This window comes from Glossina fuscipes, unplaced genomic scaffold (genome assembly GCF_014805625.2).
Source record: "Glossina fuscipes isolate IAEA_lab_2018 unplaced genomic scaffold, Yale_Gfus_2 111, whole genome shotgun sequence".
Lineage (NCBI taxonomy): Eukaryota > Metazoa > Arthropoda > Insecta > Diptera > Glossinidae > Glossina > Glossina fuscipes.
The window spans coordinates 3,488,495-3,510,599 of NW_023998454.1; the positions used below are offsets into that span (position 1 = coordinate 3,488,495).

Here is a 22,105-nt window from a genome sequence, read left to right on the forward strand (position 1 = left end):
TAAAGCAGTGTTTATTGTATAATTTTGCACCACCCGTCTTGTAAAAATAAATTCGATCGTATAAAGCACAAGTTCTCTATTTTAAATAACATACCCTCAACCATCGACAGTGAGTATAATAAGCGTACCGTGTAAAGAATTTAGTTCCCTGCTTCGTCCAAGCAATGTGAGTTCATTGTCCGGATGAACCTTTCGCATGTGGTAAACCACTAAGATTATTTTATATGCTACATAGTGTTTCTTTCCTATTCCTTTATCATTGCTGTTATATTCTTGTGCATGTTCAAACATGAAAGTTGCTTGATTGAGATGCATGCAGGTCGCCTTAAGCTTTAAACGGGTATTTTAGTTTTAAAGTTCGTGCTAAGAATAATGAAATTAAACACGTGTTCACGTATGAGTAAGTATTTGTATATAGCGGTTAAAACTTAAAATGGACTAAAGTAGGAAAGGTTTTTTAAGCATTTTCTACGTCCTTGTAACACCTTGTCTCGTACTAGACATTAAATGTTTAATGACTACTAACTCCTATTGCCTATACAATCACAAAGTTTTTGGTGCAATTTCTTTTCTTAAAATAGTAACGTTTTGAGATAGCGTGTTTTTGCTCTCATTGCCCAACACATACTTTGTTCAATGAATACCACTTTTTAAACTAATGAACTATGTATGTGAGCGTGTGAAAAATAAGAAGTTCCCGAGTAGAGTAGAATTTATATTAAATCCTCTGGCTTACGGTTTGTTTCGTTTACCCCATTATAGGATGGAAATATGTGCTTAATAAGTAAATGCTTGCAATAATCATGGCTTTTTATACACATAGAGGACGCTCAGTTGTCCATACTGTATGATGAATGTTATAGTTGTCTGTACCGTATGGTGAATGTTATAGGTAAATTTCGTATTTTAATTTCGGTAAAAATCTCTCGACCTTGATCAGCTAGAAAATCTTTTTCGTTTCACATCTGTTAACTATATTGCAAAAATTATTTTCTATTGATTCGACATTAATGCGTTCAAATGATTTTTTTTTTATATCCCGTATGTCTCATCAAGGATGCGCGGCTCGCTGGTCGACTGATCACTAACAAAACCGAAAAGAGTTTTCAAAATATTAAGCAAGTTTTTTAGCTTTATTTCATCACAGCGAAACTAAACATTAATCAAACAAGAAATGGTTCATTTCACTTCTTACTGTCAATAACTAATACAATTAATGTGAGCAATTGAGGCAAAACGCCTAGTTCTGTTCAATAGGATAGGCGGCGCCTTCCATCACGACAACGCAAAACACATTGTCAATAGATCGCCAAAGCGATCTTTGGGGAGTTTTGATGCACTCACAGTACAGTGCGGATGTTGCCACGACCGCTTATCACCTGTTTCGCTCACTGTATTAGTCTTCTAACAGAGATATGCGAAAAATCACTCATATTCATTACTTAATTTTTTCGCTCAGAAATATCAAAATTTCTTATCTAACAGATCGTCGAATGAAGTGCTACTATAGAACCGCCATGCAACATTATGGCAGGATCGTCGTAACTTGTTATTATATGCGTTACCGTACCGATGCGTACGTACCGATTTGCACAACTCGTATATTAATTATTCGCAAGTCTCGCAGAACTCGTGGTGGAAAGGTGTTCACAAAAAGGAAAGAAACCATCAGAGTAATGTTTGATTTATTTAGTTAAGTTGACTTTTTTGACTTACTAAACTCATAATTATAGCTATACTTACGTTAGCATATTTATTTGATCTAGATCAGTATGAGAAAGATTGGTATGCAATTTGGAAGTGCGTCGAAATGTAAAAATAAAAATGAAGAATCGCAGAGAAATACCGAGGGTTGGCTAATATATATGCGTCCACATGCCGATTGTGGTAATCTCAGCATTATTAATTAAGTCACTTAAAATAAAATAGTCTTTTATAACTGATAGTGTAAATACAGTACACTAATCACAGTATATTCCGGATTAAATAAATTTTACCTTTGTACTGATATCGCATATAAATCTAAAACTTTTCAGAAATATTTACTAACTTCAGTTCGAAAATAAGTGTGACGTCTCATTACCTGTAGGCGTTGCGAACGTTTTTAGGCGCCAGTTTTGACACAAATATTGCCTCTCTGAGGTGTACGGCCGATAAGCGGACGTCATCCCTTTTAGAAAGAACAGGGTCTGAAGGTGGAGAATTTTGAGTAGGTGAGAATATAGACGGGAGGACCACAATTGCACGTGAAGATTGCGCGACTTGCTCAGCATGGTGACCAGCAGGTACTCCCGAACAGCTAGGAGAGGAGGCCAAATTGTAATTTTTATTAACAGTAGCCTGAATGGGCACTTCCAACTTATTTGGAACTTTTTTATTAACGGTCAATTCAAAGGCACATGCGTCGACGAATCCGATTTAGGCGAAGGCAGGAAAGAAGTACCACATACTACACTACCAGTTGGTCTTGTACAGGTTGAAGGGGAGAAGGTGTGCGTTCTAGATAAAGGCACTCATTGACCTGACTTTTCAAACTTTCCATACAAAGTAACAAGGCTGTTGTTTAGTTCAACATTGCCTATAGGCGAAATATTCTCAGAAATCAATTAATTTCCAGGATATGACTGCATTACTGACAGCGGTATAATGCTGCGTGTCTATACATAAAAAGATTGGACAACCTTTTTATTCGAAAAGTCTTCGTCCCTAAGGAGGCGAACTCATCGCGGTGAACGTTATCTCCATAGGATTTTGCATAGCAACTTAAATAAAAGGATTTATAGTGCACTAAACCTTCTAACTGAGCTGAACAATTTCACAAGTGTTGATATAAAAGCTTTATATAACCAACATATGCTATGTTATATGTATGAAAATGCAATCAAATTTATATATATGCAATTTATTTTTACTCTATGCGCATTGATGAGAGATCTTTATTTTAACTTTGTTATATCGACACGCAAATGCATGCAAGCACATAATAACTAATCTTTTGCAATCGTGCCGTTTGTTTCATTTGAAATTCTCTTATGTACATAGACTGTAATTATAAAATTTCATCAACAATTACGCAATCAAATTATTTTCGAACAATATTCGATTAGAATGTCCTTAAGTTGAAGAGAAAGCTTCGTTTCCATAAATTTTTGTCATTTTTTTGTTAGTATTTTGCAAAGTGCAAGTTTATTAATTACAATCAGAACTTGTAAAAAAAAAAAAAAAATATACATATCTATATAACAAAGTAATCATAAAATTTCAATTTGCTTAATTTAAGAGAATTTCGTAAGCAGTTTTACATGTGACGTGTATTACCGAAACCGCCATGACCGGATTGAGAGGCACCTTTATTGTAACCCATTTGCAAATTAAGCTCGGCATTATGGGCACGCAATTGCTCTTCAGTAAATTCGCGTACATTCTTTTCGGCCATTTTTGGTCCCAAAGTGGGACCGTTATATTCGGGATGATGTTGTGTCTAGAATTACCCAAAAAGGTTTAAATGTTTTTCTTAGTTCGCATTAGTAATATAATCGGTTTAAGTTTACCGTACGTCCTAGTGAATACAAACAGAGAGTAACTTGTGGAATATTGCGCCTTTCAAAGAGATCGGCAGTTTGAAATATTTCTTCTTCTGGTACACCATATTTTTTAATGGCCGCTTGGAAACGCTGTACATTCTCCATTAGCTGGAAATTAGTGCCACGTTCTTGGATTTTTTTTACTGAACCAGGAGCCATTTTGTTGATTAGTTTGCAAAGTACGATCCCGTCCTTTAAAATATCCTCATATTGACCAGCAGGTACCTTCTCACCTAAAACTTCGAAAATCCAATTCAAAACTTCTTGCTCTTGTTCTTTGTTGCGTGGCTGATTTTAAAAATTGAAGAAATAAATCAGATATTTAGGAAGTCAGTGAATGTATGTGAATAGCTTAAAAGAGAATAAATTAAATAAATACTTATGATTTAAGAATAATTTCTAACTAAGTTATGCAAGATGGTATATATTCCGTTCTAGCCAAGTTTCAAATAGAAAACTTTGACATTTCGGCACAGGAAACGCACAACGGGATTCGAAATTTCAAATGCTCTCGTTGCGAAAAAGATTTCGGGAAAATGTTATTAATGTTAAAATGTTATAAAACCAAACGCCCTTATCACTTCCCATTAGACCGTATAAAGCAAGGTTTTATTCGAACTTTTTTGCATAGCATAAATTCTTCCTATAAAAATTTTCTTTGCTAAAGTTTTTTTTCATTCGGGCTTACATATTAAAAAATTTCCCGTTTATAAAGTTTACAGAAACTTGAAAGACGAACTAAAGTTTTACCAACGGAGATCTTCCCGCAAAAAAGGTAACCAAGAAAATTTTCATGACTACACTTCAGTAAGTAGTTATTTGCAACTTCTTCGTTAGATTTTGAAAAATATTCGTTAGCAACATTCTGGAGCAGAACGTTCTATTCATAAACGTTTAAAGCAGAACTTTCTAATTTGAGCAACTTCTTTATAACCTTTTATTTATTTTAGAAGGTTCTTTAACAACTTGTTTTCCGTTTTTAAAAAAACATATTAAAAGATAGAAATCTTCAACGCCTATTAGGTCAAAAGCTATTTCAAAACTGAACTCTATCATTCATTGACCGCTATGCAGGAGCTTTTCCATACTTATATGTATAATTATTTGTTTTAAAAGCTACATTGCCCACTTTTTAACCAGTGCACATTTTGGAATACAAAAATTTATTAGTAAATTAACGAATCAGAAACTTTTATTACACAAGTGAGAGTACAAATTAGCTTAGTCTGTTTCCATGAGATGCTTTTAATGGGCTTAGAAAGGTTACATATATCTCGATAATATTGGGCTTACATCGCTTTAAGTTTCATAAACATAGTATATTGAATATGTAAGATTTTATGTAAACTAAGCAGTGTTTGCAAGCGAATAGTCTTAAATTCGAAAAAATGTCCAGTTGAAGCGCATCGAATGGTTATGACGACAGTGCTGCAAGTGATAGATCATTTAGGGAGTAGTTTTTACGTTCTAGAAGCTTGAACTTTAGCATTGAACACAAGCCTTGCTTTAAATAGAATTTTTCCAGAATCTTTCGAGATGGTTTATTGAGAAGCAAGGAAATTGGGTGGCTTATGACATGTAACGGAAAGACATTGAAAGATAACCGGGAAGTCGGCCAGTTGATTCAAACGAAATAAGAAAAGGGTTTGCAGACCGGACTATAGATCGAAAATTGGCTCCTAACATATATGGCCTTAAAAGATAGGGGGATGAAGGGGAAACTAATAAGCAGTGAAGGGCAGTGCTTTAATAATATAGTTCAATCATTTTGTCCTGAAATAAATAAATTTCTGCTTAAAAACCGGGACGAACTACTTTCCCAATATAAAGTAAACTTTTTTCTTTTATTCCCAACATAAAGTGAAAAACAAATAAGAAAACTATATTTCGTCGTGACTGAATTTTTGGTATCCATCGCCGTTATCCTATTTGTGTAAAATAATTTTGTGGAAGATTATATTATGTATCGGCCGTATTTTTTGCGCAACGAGCAACAGAGGGGAACAGCAAAAATGTTCACTGTCTTTGTTGTACAGGGTGTGGGCGTTCTAGTCGTGTTTCCAAGCTTGTGGGTGGTTTCATCGTTTTTGGGAACGGGAAATGTTTACGTAGGTGGACAGACGGATAGATGATGTTTGCGTAGGTGGACAGACGGATAGATGAAAAGACGTGCGTGCTTAGGTGCAGCGTATACGGTGAAGAACTGATAGCTGATCGGGCAGTTAGAAGTTGATTTGTAAAATATCTGTAAAATCTGGAGATACGACCCTAAAAGAGGTGACATTCTTCCGACTTTAACGACAAACTTTTAAAGGCAATATTTGAGCAAAATCCACGCCGATCAACAAGAAGTATAGTGAAAAGGTAGAATACCTCACAACCAACTGTTAAATTAATATAATTTTGCTTCAAAGAAAACAAAATAAATGTCTTATAAAACACTGAAGTTACTTTTGACTTGACCTAATATTTTATTTATTGTCTATGTATTTTGTAAATAAATTTGCAAAGCATGGATTTAGAAGGCAGATAAGGCGGATAATTTAGATCACATGCTTGCCTGTAATGAAAATTCTACCGTACTTGAGATTTGAACCCGCGACCAGTTTTTTGTATATCTCTTTAGGAAACGTGGCAAATTCTTCTTTGGAACGACTAGAAAAGGGAGAATTTTTCTCTGCTACATGTCGTTTCAACGTGACCGTAACTGTTAAGCTTAATTTATTGGCGTGGGAACCCTTAATTTTTCAGTTACTTAGCTTTCTATTTGCTGCTTTTTAATGAGAACTTCTTAGCAATTGCACAAGACGAAGCTTCTCAAATAGGGAAATGTCTTAAATATCTTTAGTCTTGGCAGTTTCTGAAGAATCATCTTCTTCTTAGTAATTGCTTAAGCAGACCAATATAACTTCGAAACAGTTCCAACTTTTTAAGCATTGACGGGTCAAAAGTTTTCTTTAATTAAAACTTTATTCATTGTGTAAAGTATATTTTTTTCCACTTTATAGCTTTACACATCATCCGGTTTTGCTTATTTATGTGAACAATTATTGTTTTAAGTGCTTTTGAAAAAATTCGAAAGCCGTGAAATTTTTTTGTTTTGGCAACCTCTCGTCAATAATAGATTTGTATGATTTTGGCAAACGAGAGCACCAGTTAATGAAAAACCATAAAATAGTTGACGTCCCAGTTTATATGTGTGTTCGTATTGAGTATTGAGTGCTTTTGTTTGATGCCAATCAAGTGAAAATAATTTTTTGTCATATTATAAAAGGCTGCCTCACAAAAGCCAGAAGAAGACTGAGTGATATGTAAAATTAAATGAATATATATATTATTTCATTTTAATTATAGGACATCGGAAAATTTCTTCTTTTATTAACTACTTTTCGCTCTTCCTTTATTTTTCAATGTTTTGTCAGCCTTTGTCATTTAAATTTCACATTTGATTTAAAAAAGTAACAGTAAACAAAAGTAAAAGCGAGTAAACAAAACAAAACAATTTCTATTTAATTTAATTAAGCCAATTGGCTTAGTGCCAAAATATATAAAAGATTTTATTTATTCCCGTTTTTTTTTTTTTTATTTTTTTAAACCAACAACAAACACCCGCAAATATGAAAGCCAAGCAAAGCCAAGTCAAGTCACAAAGCAATGCTTTTGAAAATCTCCGCTGTCGGTAAATAGAATTTTCAACTGCACAACAACAACAAACAAATGCAAATTTTTTAAAATAAATATTAGCTTAGCAGTCGACACACAAACTTACAAAAGGAATTCCTAATCTCATAAATAAATTTTAATTTTATGGAATTTTCGTTCTTTTTAAATGTTTCAAAAAGCGGAAAACACCGAATTACGTTTGGTTTTACAAATTGTACATAAAGTGAATTTGGCAGCAATATCTGCATCAGGATGTTGTTACAAATTTGGTTAAGTGTGTTTGCTTTGTTATCAAATTTTGACAAAGTGCGTTAATATTATCAAATCACCATAATTTCTATAAGCAAAGGCAAAACGTTAACCCAAACTCTTTTCGATCGGTAAAACGTTCCATGTATTCGCCATTACAATATTAGCGAAACATATTGGGGGTATAGTGTAGTGTCAATGAATTTCAGTAGATTTTAATAGGCATTTTATAAACAAAATTTATGCTTGATATTTTAGTTAAAGAATTATCCATCACTAGCTAGTGCACTTTCAGCCAAATCATGAGCTTGTTGCGGGGAGAATAATTGGTGTATCGAAACAATCCATGAAATAATCTCCATTTTGGCTGTCGCCTTAAGAAGGGAAGTCTTGCTAGCAAGACAACAATAAATAACCGATCAAAAGCAGTTTTAATCAATGCGAACAACGTCAAAAGTAATGACGATGAGTTATACTTTGGCACTTATTTAGCAATCTGGCGATAATTTATTAAACATTCAAATATCTTATAGGTTTATAGTTGCTAGCAGCTAGCAGCGTTGGCTGCCATGTAAAGAACAGTCAAAAGAAATCAAAAGTGAAAGCCTTATTGCTACGCATCAGAAAGTAAATAATGCGTATACATTAATATCAAAGAGTTTCTATTTTAAGTGAAAATTATTTCGAGTTTGTGTTTATTTGCATAAATAAATCTTGTGCAAAAATAATCCGACTCTACCTAGGGAGGTTGCTCATTTCATTGCTTCTCTCTGTTTGTAGCTCCGGCTGAGTTAGGTACATTGCGTATAAGTGTTAAGAGTATTAAAATTGCGAATCACAACTAATTCATTATTACCTGAAAGTATTCCATTAGTTTGATATGAGAAAATGAATATTTATGTCAAGAAAGTAATTTGTTGTTGGAGAATTTACAACAATTTAATTTAGCTTCAATTTTTTTGTAAATTTCAAAAGAGGGATTAATTATTAGCTAATCAGAAAATATGTGCATAACAAGCGGTAAATAAGCAAACTTTGAGTTATGCTGATTTAGACTTCTTCGCTCATACATTGCCGCGATGTTTATAATTCATGCCGTAGCCGCATAAGCTTGTCTTCAGTGAAGCACCATTTGGTGGATATGTTCCACAAAATATCACTCTTAATGGATGACGCGATTGGACATTATGTGTGCTTTCAACTAGAATATGTGGAATAAAATTCTTCATCTGGAAAAAATTATTTCCTGCAGGAAAGTTACGACGCGATGTATAGCCAAGTTAATTGCCAACTTCTCTCTCTCTACCCTAATAGATATCTTTCGAAGCAGTTTACGTCCATTTGAAAGTGTTTCCAAGCAAAAAATAAGTTAATGCGATGTGAGGCTGAGAGCAAATCGAAGGTAATCAAGGTCTTTGCTAAAGCATTAAAAGTTCTTGACAATAGTTTTTATGTTTGTTATGAATTTAATAGGATACAGGTTACAGCCTTTTTTTTATCGTTTTCCTTGTCATTTTACTACATGCCATGCCCTGCTATTTGGCAAAAGAAGTTCTTTTGAGCACAAAATCCTAAAGGAAAGTAAATGAGAACGAATATTTAAAAATGCAAGGACAGGGTAAAATTGCAAACTAATGAACAAATTTATTGTAATAGAAGAAATACTGTGCCCCTAAACTATAACCGATTTTCGTTTTTCCCATTCGAGCCTCTTAGACCGTATTTAAAGTAAGGTTCTTTAATGAAAGTACGTAGGACGTTTTTGATAAATTAATTTAAAAGAATTGTTTTTTTGTTGAAAGTTGAACTTATTCATTCAAATACCAGCAATCACCAACAAATTAGTTTTTCAAAAATAGTAAATACCTCTCTAATAATATACAAATAAATTACATTATTTTTTTTGTTTCGAACCAGTTGTGCAGTATGCTTCAGAGCATCTAAGAACTCGTATTAAGGGCTTCGAAATATTTAAGGATAAATTTTCTTTCTAACGCTTATATATATGCATAATAATGTTTTCGAATATTAGTGTTACTTTATTATTTCTCCCATCCAAAAAAAAAAAGACTGTTAAAAACGTCTCTTGCAGTTGTTTCTTCCCATATGTCAATTAATGCTTTTTCTTAAAACATAAATTGTCGGGGATTATATTTGCGAAGTATTTTTAAGATGTCCTTCAAGCGATGTACAAATATCCGTCTACCACTACTTAATCCTAATACTAAACAGTTGGGCAGACGGACACGCGGACAGATGAAGAGACGGACATGGTTAGGTGCATTCTAAATTTGAAACTGGTTAATTTTAATCCAATTTTTTATTCCTTTTGGAAAACAGAGATGTGTTCAGCTTACGCAGTACTGTACGCGTGCTTGGCTCATTTTTAATACCTTGTTTTCATTTTTCTGCCAAATTTGAAGAAGATAGCTTAATTTTTGCAGCCAGAAGAATGTTTACAACGGACGGTACAAAGACGGACAGACGGACATGCTTAAACCGATTCAGAATTTCGTATTATAGATGTTGTAGGGTACGGAAATTTAGTTCTTTGTCTTTTTTTAGTTTTTTTTGGGTTACGGTGATGGGTATAAAAGATTCGGTCCTGATCGAATGCAATTTTCTCAGTTGTTTAGTGCGTTCGTACATCACTTATTTTCCGAATCGATCGAAAATATTTCTCTTTACTGGAATTTTGGATTCCTTTTCAAAATTTATGTATTTTCAAATTTATGTATGATTGTTCCATTTCGTCAAACCTCAGATTTCGTTGAATGCAGCAAAGCACGATCATTTTCCAAAATGTTAAATTTTCTAAAAGTATTACATCTTAAACTATATCCAGTTGCACTTAAAATTCTATAAACCATATGCTTACATATTCATGTGTGTATATTAGTACGTAATTAGGAAGAGGATAAAAGCCTTGTACTCGTAATTTCTTTTCTGTTTCTTAGATTATACTTTTAATAGCAGTTAAAAATAACGTTAACTAAAGCATTGAATGTTATACAATACGGCTTTAACGCTTAATTGAGTCAATCGTAATAGCACATTGGTGCGCTGTGGACGGTTATTTTAGGACGACACACTCAACATAAAATATACGGCCTCAGCTTACAAATATTGTTTGTAATGCTACGCTGATGGACTGCTTTGGTAATTTGTGCATAAATTACACAAACTTTACTGGTCATAGTCGGTGTAAAACATATGCTTTTGCTAATTTTGAGCGGTAGATTTGAGATGAAACGGTAATTAGAAAATATAAGCGTTGAGTTTATTATTTTAAAAAAGGGTCGCATTGTGCCCTGACAAACAGATGAACAAAGTTACAACGGTTCAATGTTTGTCACTATCAATCAATAATATATCTTTCTACACGGGTCTACATTGTTTGCACTTCATTGAGCTAATTGACTAAATAGTTAAACCTTCGAATTTACTGGTTATGCTCACACGCCTTTCGAATCAAAACGACGGGCAGTCACATATTACGAACCATCCAAACCAGTAATACATAATGACTACGGCATAGTAAGCAAATGCTTTTAACTTGTGACGAACTGTGCTAACAAATGAAAGTCGAAAATATAAACGAATATTACAGACTTGTCTTCATCATCACGCAAAAGTAGCTGAACGCAGAGAAGCCCGTAGAAGATCAGTTGACTATATGGAAAAAATAATTGCGCCTAAAAATTGTAAATAGGTTTACCTATAAAAGCTTACGCAAAATTTGAAAATTACTAACACTGCAATATTCAAGCTAGATTGCCTTTACGAAGTTATTACTATATATTTGGACAAAAAAATCATAGTTTTATAAAAACATGTATTGGTTTTTCATAAAATTGTAAAATGTACGCAAAAACTAATTCCTTTCCCTCCTTGTCGCTTATAACAACAATTCCCAGAAAATTTCGCAGATAAAATGGGGTTAAAATGACAACATCACAATGAAGATCGGTGTTGGTAATTTGTTTGTAAAGGGCTACATAAGCAAAGTATTTGGAAAAGGCAAAGATTTGAATCGTAAGAGGAAAATAAGTAAGTAAATATTTTAGTTCCATTTATTTATAATGGTAAAAAAGTAAAGACATCTCGAACTGCAAAAAAAAAACTGAATCAAAGAAGGGAAAACGAATCTGATGCATCTCATAGGTCCTAGAGAAAGGGGAGCTTGTTCTGTAACTGAAAATCAATCAAGTGTCAGTGATAGTGATTGCTACGTAACTCCTGGGAAAAACAATTAGACTCTACAGGTCGATCTAATAATGAATAAACAGAAAAAGCTACTGACAGGATATCGTGCAAAACATTGCAAGATTGTAGAAGTACTGTTAGATTTCCCGGTCACCGCGAATTGAAAGGGTTCCCAGGCCAATCCTCTACACCAAACGAAATATTAAACTTGATATTGTAAGGAGCACTTTTGCTTTGACAATCGACGAGGGATGGAATATGTATGAATGCGACTGCTACGAAATAGACGGTCATAAAGTTTAGAAAAACCCCGGGCAGTAACAAAATCAGTGTTTTGAATGTACCGATTTTGCACACTAATCTATAAGACTTATGAGGTGTTTGACTTTATAGTCTACGCTGTGGGTACTCCCTTCTTTCTCTCGAACAATCTGTAGAGATAAATTCAGAGAAAGATGAATGATTGAAAGCAGACAAGTTCGCTTTGATGTGGAAAGTATGAGGAAAATATATTAAGTAGAGCCAGGCATTCTCAACGAAAGCCAAATGCACACTTACTGAGTACGTGCCACTTAAAACAGACAAATATGCCATCGAATTGAACATAAAAACGGTCGAATTGGCAAGTTCGAATATCGCGCAGAATAAATAGAAGTAAGTCCATCTGTCGTCGCAATTTTTTTTAGAAACGGTATAGTTATGTAAAAATTGTTTTGAATAAAGTTTCCTTAAAAAAGTTTTATTTTTTAAATCCTAAATTTGATGTTTGCGTCAGATTAATTCCTTTCAAGCAAACTTAATACACTGGGCAATCTAGTGTTACCCAACTTGGAATTTCAGTCACAAGCACTTGGCTACCGCATCAACTCAATCGTCAATATCGAGTTTTCGGATCCGAGTCCATTAGAATTTCCTAACACTTTATTCTTGTCTCAATTGTAAGTGACTCCCAAGCGAATGTAAACCTAATAGAAAATATTCTACTCAACTCCCTTACTACGTGGCGAAAGTGCTTGCACTACGACTATCGAAAATCGATTGATGTCCACAGGTATGGGAAATCCTTGAAAATGCATAAACGTTTGAAAAAATGAAAATCTTCCTTTTCCGCTCCGAGGAGAGCAGGTTGCCAAGCAAGTGGATGCCCGAAATCAAAAGATATAAAATCAGCATTTACATAAAAAATGTTAAAGGATAATAAAAGGGAAACAAAAGAGAATTTTGTACATAGCTGTGCCTTGATTTGCCTTGAAATCGAAAACGTTTTTCTGTAAAGGCATATCAGAGAGACATTATTTCTGTCTGGGGAGAGAAATTTTTAAAGCATGTATGCACTATTCTCGTTAGCTGAATCTAAGGTCAATCATGCCGTTCTAAATGGGATTTCACGGTGCAAATCGGAATAAAATCCATTGTCGTTGTCCTTAATTCGCTTCAAGGGGTATTTAGCTTTTTAATATATTTGAATTAAGTTGTTTTTTGCCTTTTTTGATAGAAAATTTTTTTTATTTTTATTATAAATCGAGAAAATACGTTTATCTATAATTGTGTATTACATTTGCGTTTTATATTTTCATTTAATTGGTTTTTTATGCTTAAAATAATACTAACAGCAAGAACAAGTACAATAGCAACACAGGCAGAAAACCAGAATTTTCATTAAATGAACGCCATCGTGTGGTCTCTCAACCATTCGATATGTCATGACAGAAAAACTGTTTCAATATTATGACTATAAAAAACCGTTTAACTCGAACAGTTATATGGCAAATATAGTAAAGAGGTATAAAAAGAGAAAGAGAGATAGAGTGAGAGTGTGAATGAGAGAGAAAGTGGGCAAAAGACAGATAACAACAAAAATAACAAAGAACAACAACACAGCAGATTAAAATTAATATTTTTATGTTCTACGCGTATAAATAATAAATTAAAAAACAAAAGCAACAACAACAACACTGACAACGTTTACATAATATTGAGCCAAATAGCGCAGCGAAGATATGTTGATGAAAAATATTTAAATATTTATTACAATCGTGTATATAAACGTAAACATAGAATCCAAAGAATTTTCAACCCTCAGCAGGTTATCACCCAGGGATTATTATGTATCTATATATGTACGTATAGGTCGTTTATCATTAATTTTACAAACTGAATATCAAACAAAGTTCAAAAAGTTAATGAAACATGCAAAAAAAGAACAAAATCATCATCATCAACAATAACAACTACGTTAACGATTATAAGAATGGTGTATGGCTGACATAAAAATGATATCATCAGGAAAATCAACACATATCACATATGCATTGTGTTACATAAGCATGCACATTCACAGAACGTCCATAAATTTAAAAATAAAGCACCATTGATGTTGAATTGTTTTCATTTTTGGATTTCTAAGAGATCCAAATTTAGTTATCTTTCCGTCTTTTAGTTTTACATAGGATTTGCTATAATTAATGCGTTTCATCTCTTTTGCATTGAATCGCTGACAAACACAAATGTTTAACGTGGCTGACCACATGTCTTTGAAATAAAAAGTCATTAATCATTCGTCGGGGTGGTGGCCACTAATACAGATCATATATTGTATGCATATAAAAATATTTATTAAATTTCTTTGGAGGGTTAGGACGAATTTTAGATGCCCACTACTTATGAAAAACATACACAAATCATAGTTTTTATTTATTTATTTATTTTTTTTTTTTTTGATAGTGACATGATAACGCTTTGGTTGATACATGTTTCTTATAAACTTCGTTTCATTCGTATTTCCAGACTCCAGATTTATCACAAAGCTAACAATAAATTATACTAAGTTTGAAAAATTTAGTCACTTGTATTGTATTGTACGTACAATATTCTTCAGACATTTCCACAGATAATTTCACAAAATAAAAACCACATTTCGCTCTTTTTATACCCACCACTGCAAGATGGGGGTATACTCATTTTGTTTTTTGTTCCAAAATATATGTAAAATCCAAAATAAAGATTCAGAGACCCTAAAAAGCATATATATTTTTGATCAGCATGAAATTCTGGGTTGATTTGGCCATCTTCGTCCATCTGTGTGTCTATGTGGAGTGTGTTGTTGGCACTCTCCTTGACGCAAAAATGAAGATATCGACTTCAAATTTGGTAGAAACATTGGAAGTTTCTGCTCGCAGGTTGGTATTGAAAATGGGTGAAATAGGTCAGAGCAGAAGAGCACAGTGGAGTGTAAACTGAACGCAAGCCCGTCTTTAAAAAAAAAAATTTGTGGTTTTCCTCGTTACTGGGAAATTATTTAAAAATTAGAAGGTTGAAATCTTCCACATTTGCTTTACGAGACACTTTACTTTCTAGGTCCCAAATTGGAACCAATTGGCCTTGTCCGCACGATGTTACGAATAATTAAATTTAATTTTTCTTATATTTTTGACATTTAATGGTTAGTTACTATAAAGCAAGCGAGACAAAACGTTTAAAACTATTTTCTACACTCCTTAAAAGAAGATATATTATCGGCCTAAAAAGGGGTTAATTTTAAAATTAATATAGTAGAGATTAATTTTTTCTTAATAATGCCAGCAATATGGCGTATTAAATAAAAGAGCTGGGAGAGTAGAAAGCGAAAAGCATTGCAGTGTGTATGGGAGATTCGGCCCACGCCGAATATAAGTTTTTTAATTGTTTCATATTTATCAAAATTCTGGGTGGAGTCTTAATTTTCTTGGAGCTTTATTCATTTGCAAACATGAGGCCGAAAATACATTAAGTAAACCCCAAACACCAATTTGCTACCCTTAGATAGCCCTATTTATAAATTTCGATTATGAAAAGAAGTGGACGAATAGTGAAACAAAAAAAGCATAGCTTTGATTTAGTCGCGCCTGTGGAAACTTTCCTATTGTAATATGCAGTTTTGCTTGAGAAGAAATATAAAAGCAAAAAACCTATAGCTTAAGCAGTTGAAAAATCGTAACGTAAGAGGAAAATTACATTGTTTATAACATCGTACATATGTCGTAACGTATCGTATACATGTGTATATAACATTTTTTCATTTTGTCAAAAAGTTTGCAACATCTACAAGGAAGCTTCAGATACCCTTATAATACATTGGTATTGATCGGTATCACCTTCTTAAGTCTAGGCATATCCACCCCTTCATCGGTCCTTATGTGTGTACGTGCGTCCGTTTGCCAAACCGCCTGCCAGAGTATGCAAAATTCAGACATTCCGCTCAAATTTGCCGAAAACATTGGAAGTTCCTGCAGGCAGGTGTCTTGAAAATGGGCAAAATATGTCAAAAGACACTCCTACAGTGCAATATACACTAAGAATGCATATGTTTTCAAAAGCAACAAAAATTTAACGGTTTTTTCGTCGTTTGTAAACCACAACAAATACCTAAACAAAAATTTTCGCGGACTTTCTATGAATGGGCTATGGAATAAAAAAACCACCCACGCACGTGCGACATTAATATTACGGAATAACGGTACTTTTTTAAGTTTTTATACGCACCATAAACCCACTTTCTATTAAATCGATCGATTCAAAATCGTGATCTGAATTGATCTAAGCCTGCCTGTCCGTCTGACATCCATCCATGTAAATTTGTGCTCAAGCTACAGGTCGTAATTCTGCAGATATTTTGATGAAATTTGGTGCAGTGACGTGTTTTGACCCAAAGACGAACACTGTTAAAAATGGTTTGGATCGGTTCACTTTTCAACCACTCCCCATATAACGCCCAATTCTAAAATGTCACTATATGGAAAAAAATTATGGTTTTCAAAATTTCTAGGCAAAAGAGATTAAGTAGTAGTATTTCGGCATTCTAAATTGGTATGGAAACTTTGGACCGGCTGAGGCAATTTCTGAACCTCCTCCCATGCAATGAACACTGAAGTTCGTACGTCAAAACGGTTGAAAATTATATCAAAATAGTAACTTAAAATAAAAAAATTAACTGTGCAAATTTGGACCATTTCGGCCTATTTTTGGGATCCCACCCTTATAAGGACTTGCACGAAAATTGATCCTTTGTAGAGTAGAAAAGTCAAAGTTTTCATATGTGGTGATGAAAATTGACCCATAATAGTAATTTCATACAAAAATAATCTCAACAAAATTTGGACCATGTTGGCTTATTTTTGGATCCTGCCATATATAAGGATTAAACCTGTACTACATTAGGCTACGTTTTGGCCCCGCTTCCCCATAAGTAGCAACTGAAAAATATACTTTTATATAGGAGCAAGATATAATTTTTGTGTTCTATAATCAAAATAAGAACTGCGTTAGACATTGTGGTGTTGGATACTTAATTGCTGGAGTTGCCCAACTATAATGTTCTTAATGGTTTTAAGATAGATATGGTGAGTATGGAAGATCCGTGTACAACCAAGTATAATTTTTTTCTTTGTTGTATTTATTGACGTTCCACTTAACTATAATGATGGTTTTGGTAAAAATTTATAGGCAAATCTCTTTCTAAGATTGTCCACGATGTTTTGGAACACTAATGGCTTACAATAGTTTGTGCCAGCAATAAACGCTGTTACCAGCATTCCGAGGCATTTCATACGCACCAATCGTCTTCTCACAAATAATGCATGTCGACGACACATATTTTTTTAGAAAACAGATAATAAAGATTTCTCCTTCTGACAGTTGTTGTTCTGTTGTCAATCGTTTCGGGGTAAACAACCTACACCTATTCGCTTATCTAATGTGGAAGATATATATGGCGAGTAGCAATACCTCACAGGTGCGACATAATACATATTATCCCGTGGTTGATAGGGACTTTTCGCAATGTAAGCATATATACAATTTTAGTTTTCTTTATTCGCATCTGACATTGTTTAAGGAAACTTGTTCATGCGTCAAAGATCACCGTTGTTCTTAACGAAGCAATGCACGCTTCAGTTCATGTTCAGTCATATAACTTTCTTTCGTAATACTTTTTACGTTTTAAATGTTTTTTCACGCTTTGTAAAGTCATATAAAACACTTTTAATGAAATTTTTATTTTTGGTGAATTATTCTTATATAAGCTTTGTTTTCATGTCTGCTCGCAGCGGCTGCTCAACGAATTCCACCACATTATTTTGCGTTTCAGCCTTGTGAAGCATTGATCCTACATATCATCATCGTTTGAGGTTCGTACTTCGCCTATATCTCGCTTTATGCTGCACTAGGTAAACTAAAAAAATTGAACATTTCCCCACAGCCACTAGTCGATTTTTTCTTTTCTTTGTAGGTGCTACACCGTTGTCCTAAGAAAATGCGTTTTAATTTTTGAACACTTTTCACTCTACACTTTATGAATTACGAGCCAAAAACCAACATTATATTACTTACTTACTATCACAGAGCGGGTTTGTCGAGAAATTTTCAAAATTGCAATTGTACACATAGTTACATGCGCAGAAATTAGACCGACAAACAAGTAGAGGGACAGACAGATCGATAAATTCTCAGAAAATGATTCTGAATCGATCGATAGAAACATAAGGTGAATCTATCCTAAGCCTTTCTGCGTGTTACGCACATCCGCACGGAACTATAACACTCTCTATTAAAATAGGTACACGGTATCAAAACTGAAACATCACAAAACCAAGATAGTAACTAGCATAAATTTGGCATTGAAAATAATTGACATTTTATCAATTACCGCTAAGAAGAAGAAACGAAAGATACAGCAAGAAACGTATAAGAAGAAAACTTTACATTTAAACTAAAGGAAAGGAACCTAAATGCACACGCTCTGTACCTTAAACAAACAAAATAATAACATATCAGATCTGTCCGTTAATTAAATAGATTGCTAGATAGATTTTATGTAAGATAATTAACGTCAAAAACTGGTGTTCTGGTAGTCCGTTGATAGAATTGGTCTAGCGAAAGGAACTAAAATAAATCCTTCTGATTTGTATTATTATTTTTTTTTATATAAGTTTTTTTATTGTCGCGAAAAAGTAAGAATAGACACGAATTCCGCGTTAAGAACTCACCTGCTCATAAACCCTTTGCAGTGGTAGCTGGAGCAATAGATAAATTTAAGATACATTTACACATCGAACACAAAGCAGTATAGCTTAAAAGTAGATTTAAATACGACATCGGTAAGACTCTTGCATTAACAAGACTTGATTCGATAGCACTAAAAAAGTCCGATATTCTGCTTAAGCTAATATGTGATTTAGGCTTTTGTAAAGCATCCTAAGCGGCTTGAATAGCTCATAGTTCTACGTGGATTGGCTGATTTTTGTGGAAATAAAGTTTCTCAAAAGGAAAATTAGGTACATTGAAGTTTATCTCATTTAGTAAAGTCGGTAATACCAATTATTATTTCAAGTAAAAATGAAAAAGCTTAAGTAGCCTTACTTTCCCGTTCTAGACGCCAAACTATAAATATCAACTTTCATTGGGACTTTTGATCGAATAGAAATCCGGAAGGCATATTTTCGAGTTTATGTGAGTCAATGAAACATTCGATAGTCAATGCGTCTTCAGAATGAAAGTTTCTTTCGCTTTTTTTCCTTTGGCTGTCATTTAACTAAATTTGCTAAATCGTCTATATGTAATTGTGAAACATTCCCATGCTTCTAATATTCGCTATATTATTAATAATGAAAACTCATTTAAATTACCGATATTGATTCGCTTTATAAACATGCCTTAAATGCCTTTTATGTTATGTACCGTTAATATATAAATCTTTTTTGTTTCCAATTTTCTGCCAACTTTGTTTTACTATGTGCTGCCATAATATTAATAATTTTCTATTTATTTTTCATTAGCCTGATTATAATTTAATTTTTAAGTAAATAAATGTAAATTAAAATAAATACACGAATGATATACATGCGTATGCATACATCGACTAATACAAGAGAATACATTCTCATGCATACATGAACATATAAATACATGTGTAGAGGAATAATTGTTTTTTATAATTTATACCATTCGCCTTTATAAATTATATTTTTAAAAAAATATACATATATTTTTTTTAATTTCATTGGTTAATTTGCCGTTCTTCCCTTACTCTTTCGTTCGTTAACAACAATTACCTACCCATTCAATATTGAGATAAGTATATTATTAAATTCTATTTAAACTGTAATTTAATTTCGTTTCGCTCAACCGCAATATTATATTTCGCGGTTATTTTAAATTACATGCTCGCTTTGTCGCACTAAAGAGAAAAAATGAAGAAAAAAAACTAAAAATATCTTATGAAATAAAAAAAAATGTTTCATCCTTCGTTGGGACTTGTAAGCCTTTATATCGGTCTGACTTGTAAATTCCATATCTAATGAAAGTAAATATCATATCTCCAACGCTATGAAGGCATACTTACAACTGATTAAAGTCGTCAGCACAACTCACACGGCAGTGTGCTGTTCTATTTGGAAACTGTTAGTGTAGTCTAAATGTTCAAATAGTAACTTAGATTAACACGCTCGACTAAAGTTTTTTGTAGTATTACGGAACTTATCTGAAAAGGCAGACGATAAATTTATGAGAGCAGTTATAGATACATCTATCGAGCTGATTGTTCGTTAATCGCACTCAACTGCACTTGACTACGTTTGCTGTATTAATATGACAATTCACTCAAGGGAAGGTATCCACTATTTGTGTAACGCGGTGTCGGCCAAAAAGAGATGAGGAAAAAAAACACATAAGAACTGGCTGCAACCTAGCTTATCTGTGCCCAATCGACACGTGGTATGCTCTATAGCGCTAACTTATTAATCAAGACTTTCACCTACTCGGCTACGCATGTTTAAAAAAACAAGGAGTTTTTAATTCATCTCTTATCTTCAAAAGAAAGTTTGGACAACTCAACTGTACTCTAACCAAAAGGAAGCTAGACTACGGGAACCTATTTAGCCCTGGCTGGAAACTTGTGTGCTTGTATATATTAAAGATTAAGCATCCTCTTAAGTGGCCGTAGGAAATTAAAATAAGATCTTTATGGATCGCAACAATATTTCTCGTCCACTTAGCATAGAATAACCGAAACTGATCGCAGCGCATAAAATATTATTTATGTTATTATGAAGAGCAAACGTTAAGTTTACCTTAATTTTTGGAATAACATATGAATCCATTTTGCTGAATTTTGAACTTCTTCTAAAAAGCAAATAACTTACAATCTACCGTCACGTTCTTCTCGATGCACATTTGACGTCATAATTGCGTTTTGAATAAAACAACAAAACGTGACCTTCCCTACTAATCATTTGTATCAAAGGCACATAGTTTATGGCATTGTCAATGCAATTCTTGCGCGTTGGGAATGCTTGACAAATTCAATATATATTGCGCGCTGAGTCATTAAAACATATATTCGCCACCGCCGCAGTTGAGAAATAAAACTATTCTGACGGAAACTTAATACCTTTATAAAGTTAATATAAATATTGTGTTGCTTTCGCTAAATCAATGTAACATTATTATTACGTTTGTTATTATTATCTGCATTAAAAATATTAATAACATTTAATTGCCACTCCGTCAGCGTAGGAGGTGGTCTGTGATGGCCAACGTCAATATCATCGCATCATCAGCGCACATAATTGCCTTCATCGTTTATTTTAATAATGTTGCATATGCAAAAGCGTATGATTGATAATTAATTAAATAAATTGGTTACATTATATTCATACGTATACACTTATGATTATTTATTCATTATATTACTCATATTGGCTCAAGCGCTTAACAAACTTTCAGAAAAATTTTAGTCAAAAAAAATGCAGAAATTTTTTGCATTCAAATAATGTGCTTAAGGATAATTTTCTGTTCCCCCTTCAAACACTTACAGCCATTTAAAAAAATATAATTCTATTAATTTGTTTCACTTGAACTCTTAGTTAATTTGACTGCGCCGTCAAAGTTTTTCAATTAGGAAAATAAACTACTTTAACTTTCTTCCAAAATTTGTCTTTAACGATCGGAACAATTTTTTCAACTGACGCTAGTACAGTATTCTATATTCCATTTCTCCCAAATAATAAAATAAAATATTAACAAAATTTTCATCAGAAAAAAAAAAGGAAAATAAGCAAAATGATCTTAAAAAGCATAAAATGTATGTATGATAATTTGAATATAAACAAGTGAACACCTACACCTACTCGTATGTATATGAATGCAAAGAAAAAGATTTTGATTCTCTTGCACTTGAAAACAAAAATGAAAACAAAAATGAACGATTAGAACAAATATAAAAGAAAAGGGTGAAAACACGCAAAATGACGTCAATGCTTAACTAAAAACGCTCAGCATAACAGTCGAAATCGCAAATGCATATGTGCAGTGTTTCTCACACTGTTCGTTTTATCTTTTTATTCTTTTATATCCATTCCAGAATATAG

General features: G+C 33.2%; 1 protein-coding gene across 1 annotated transcript; it reads right to left on the minus strand.

The window, feature by feature from the left end:
- Window positions 1-2,922: 2,922 nt before the first annotated feature.
- On the minus strand, window positions 2,923-21,698 carry LOC119638966 (myophilin). The gene is made up of 3 exons (XM_038036124.1): window positions 21,551-21,698; window positions 3,552-3,872; window positions 2,923-3,481 (listed from the first exon to the last, which is right to left on the minus strand). The coding sequence occupies exons 1-3, from the start codon at window positions 21,554-21,556 to the stop codon at window positions 3,299-3,301; spliced, it is 510 nt and encodes a 169-aa protein (XP_037892052.1). The 5' UTR covers window positions 21,557-21,698; the 3' UTR covers window positions 2,923-3,298.
- Between the last annotated feature and the right edge of the window lie 407 nt (window positions 21,699-22,105).

Excerpts from the sequence above, each read along its gene's own strand:
- LOC119638966 (XM_038036124.1), bottom strand. Across the intron at positions 3,482-3,551 it reads TGTATTCACTAGGACGTACG|ACACAACATCATCCCGAATA; the intron begins GTAAACTTAAAC and ends GGGTAATTCTAG.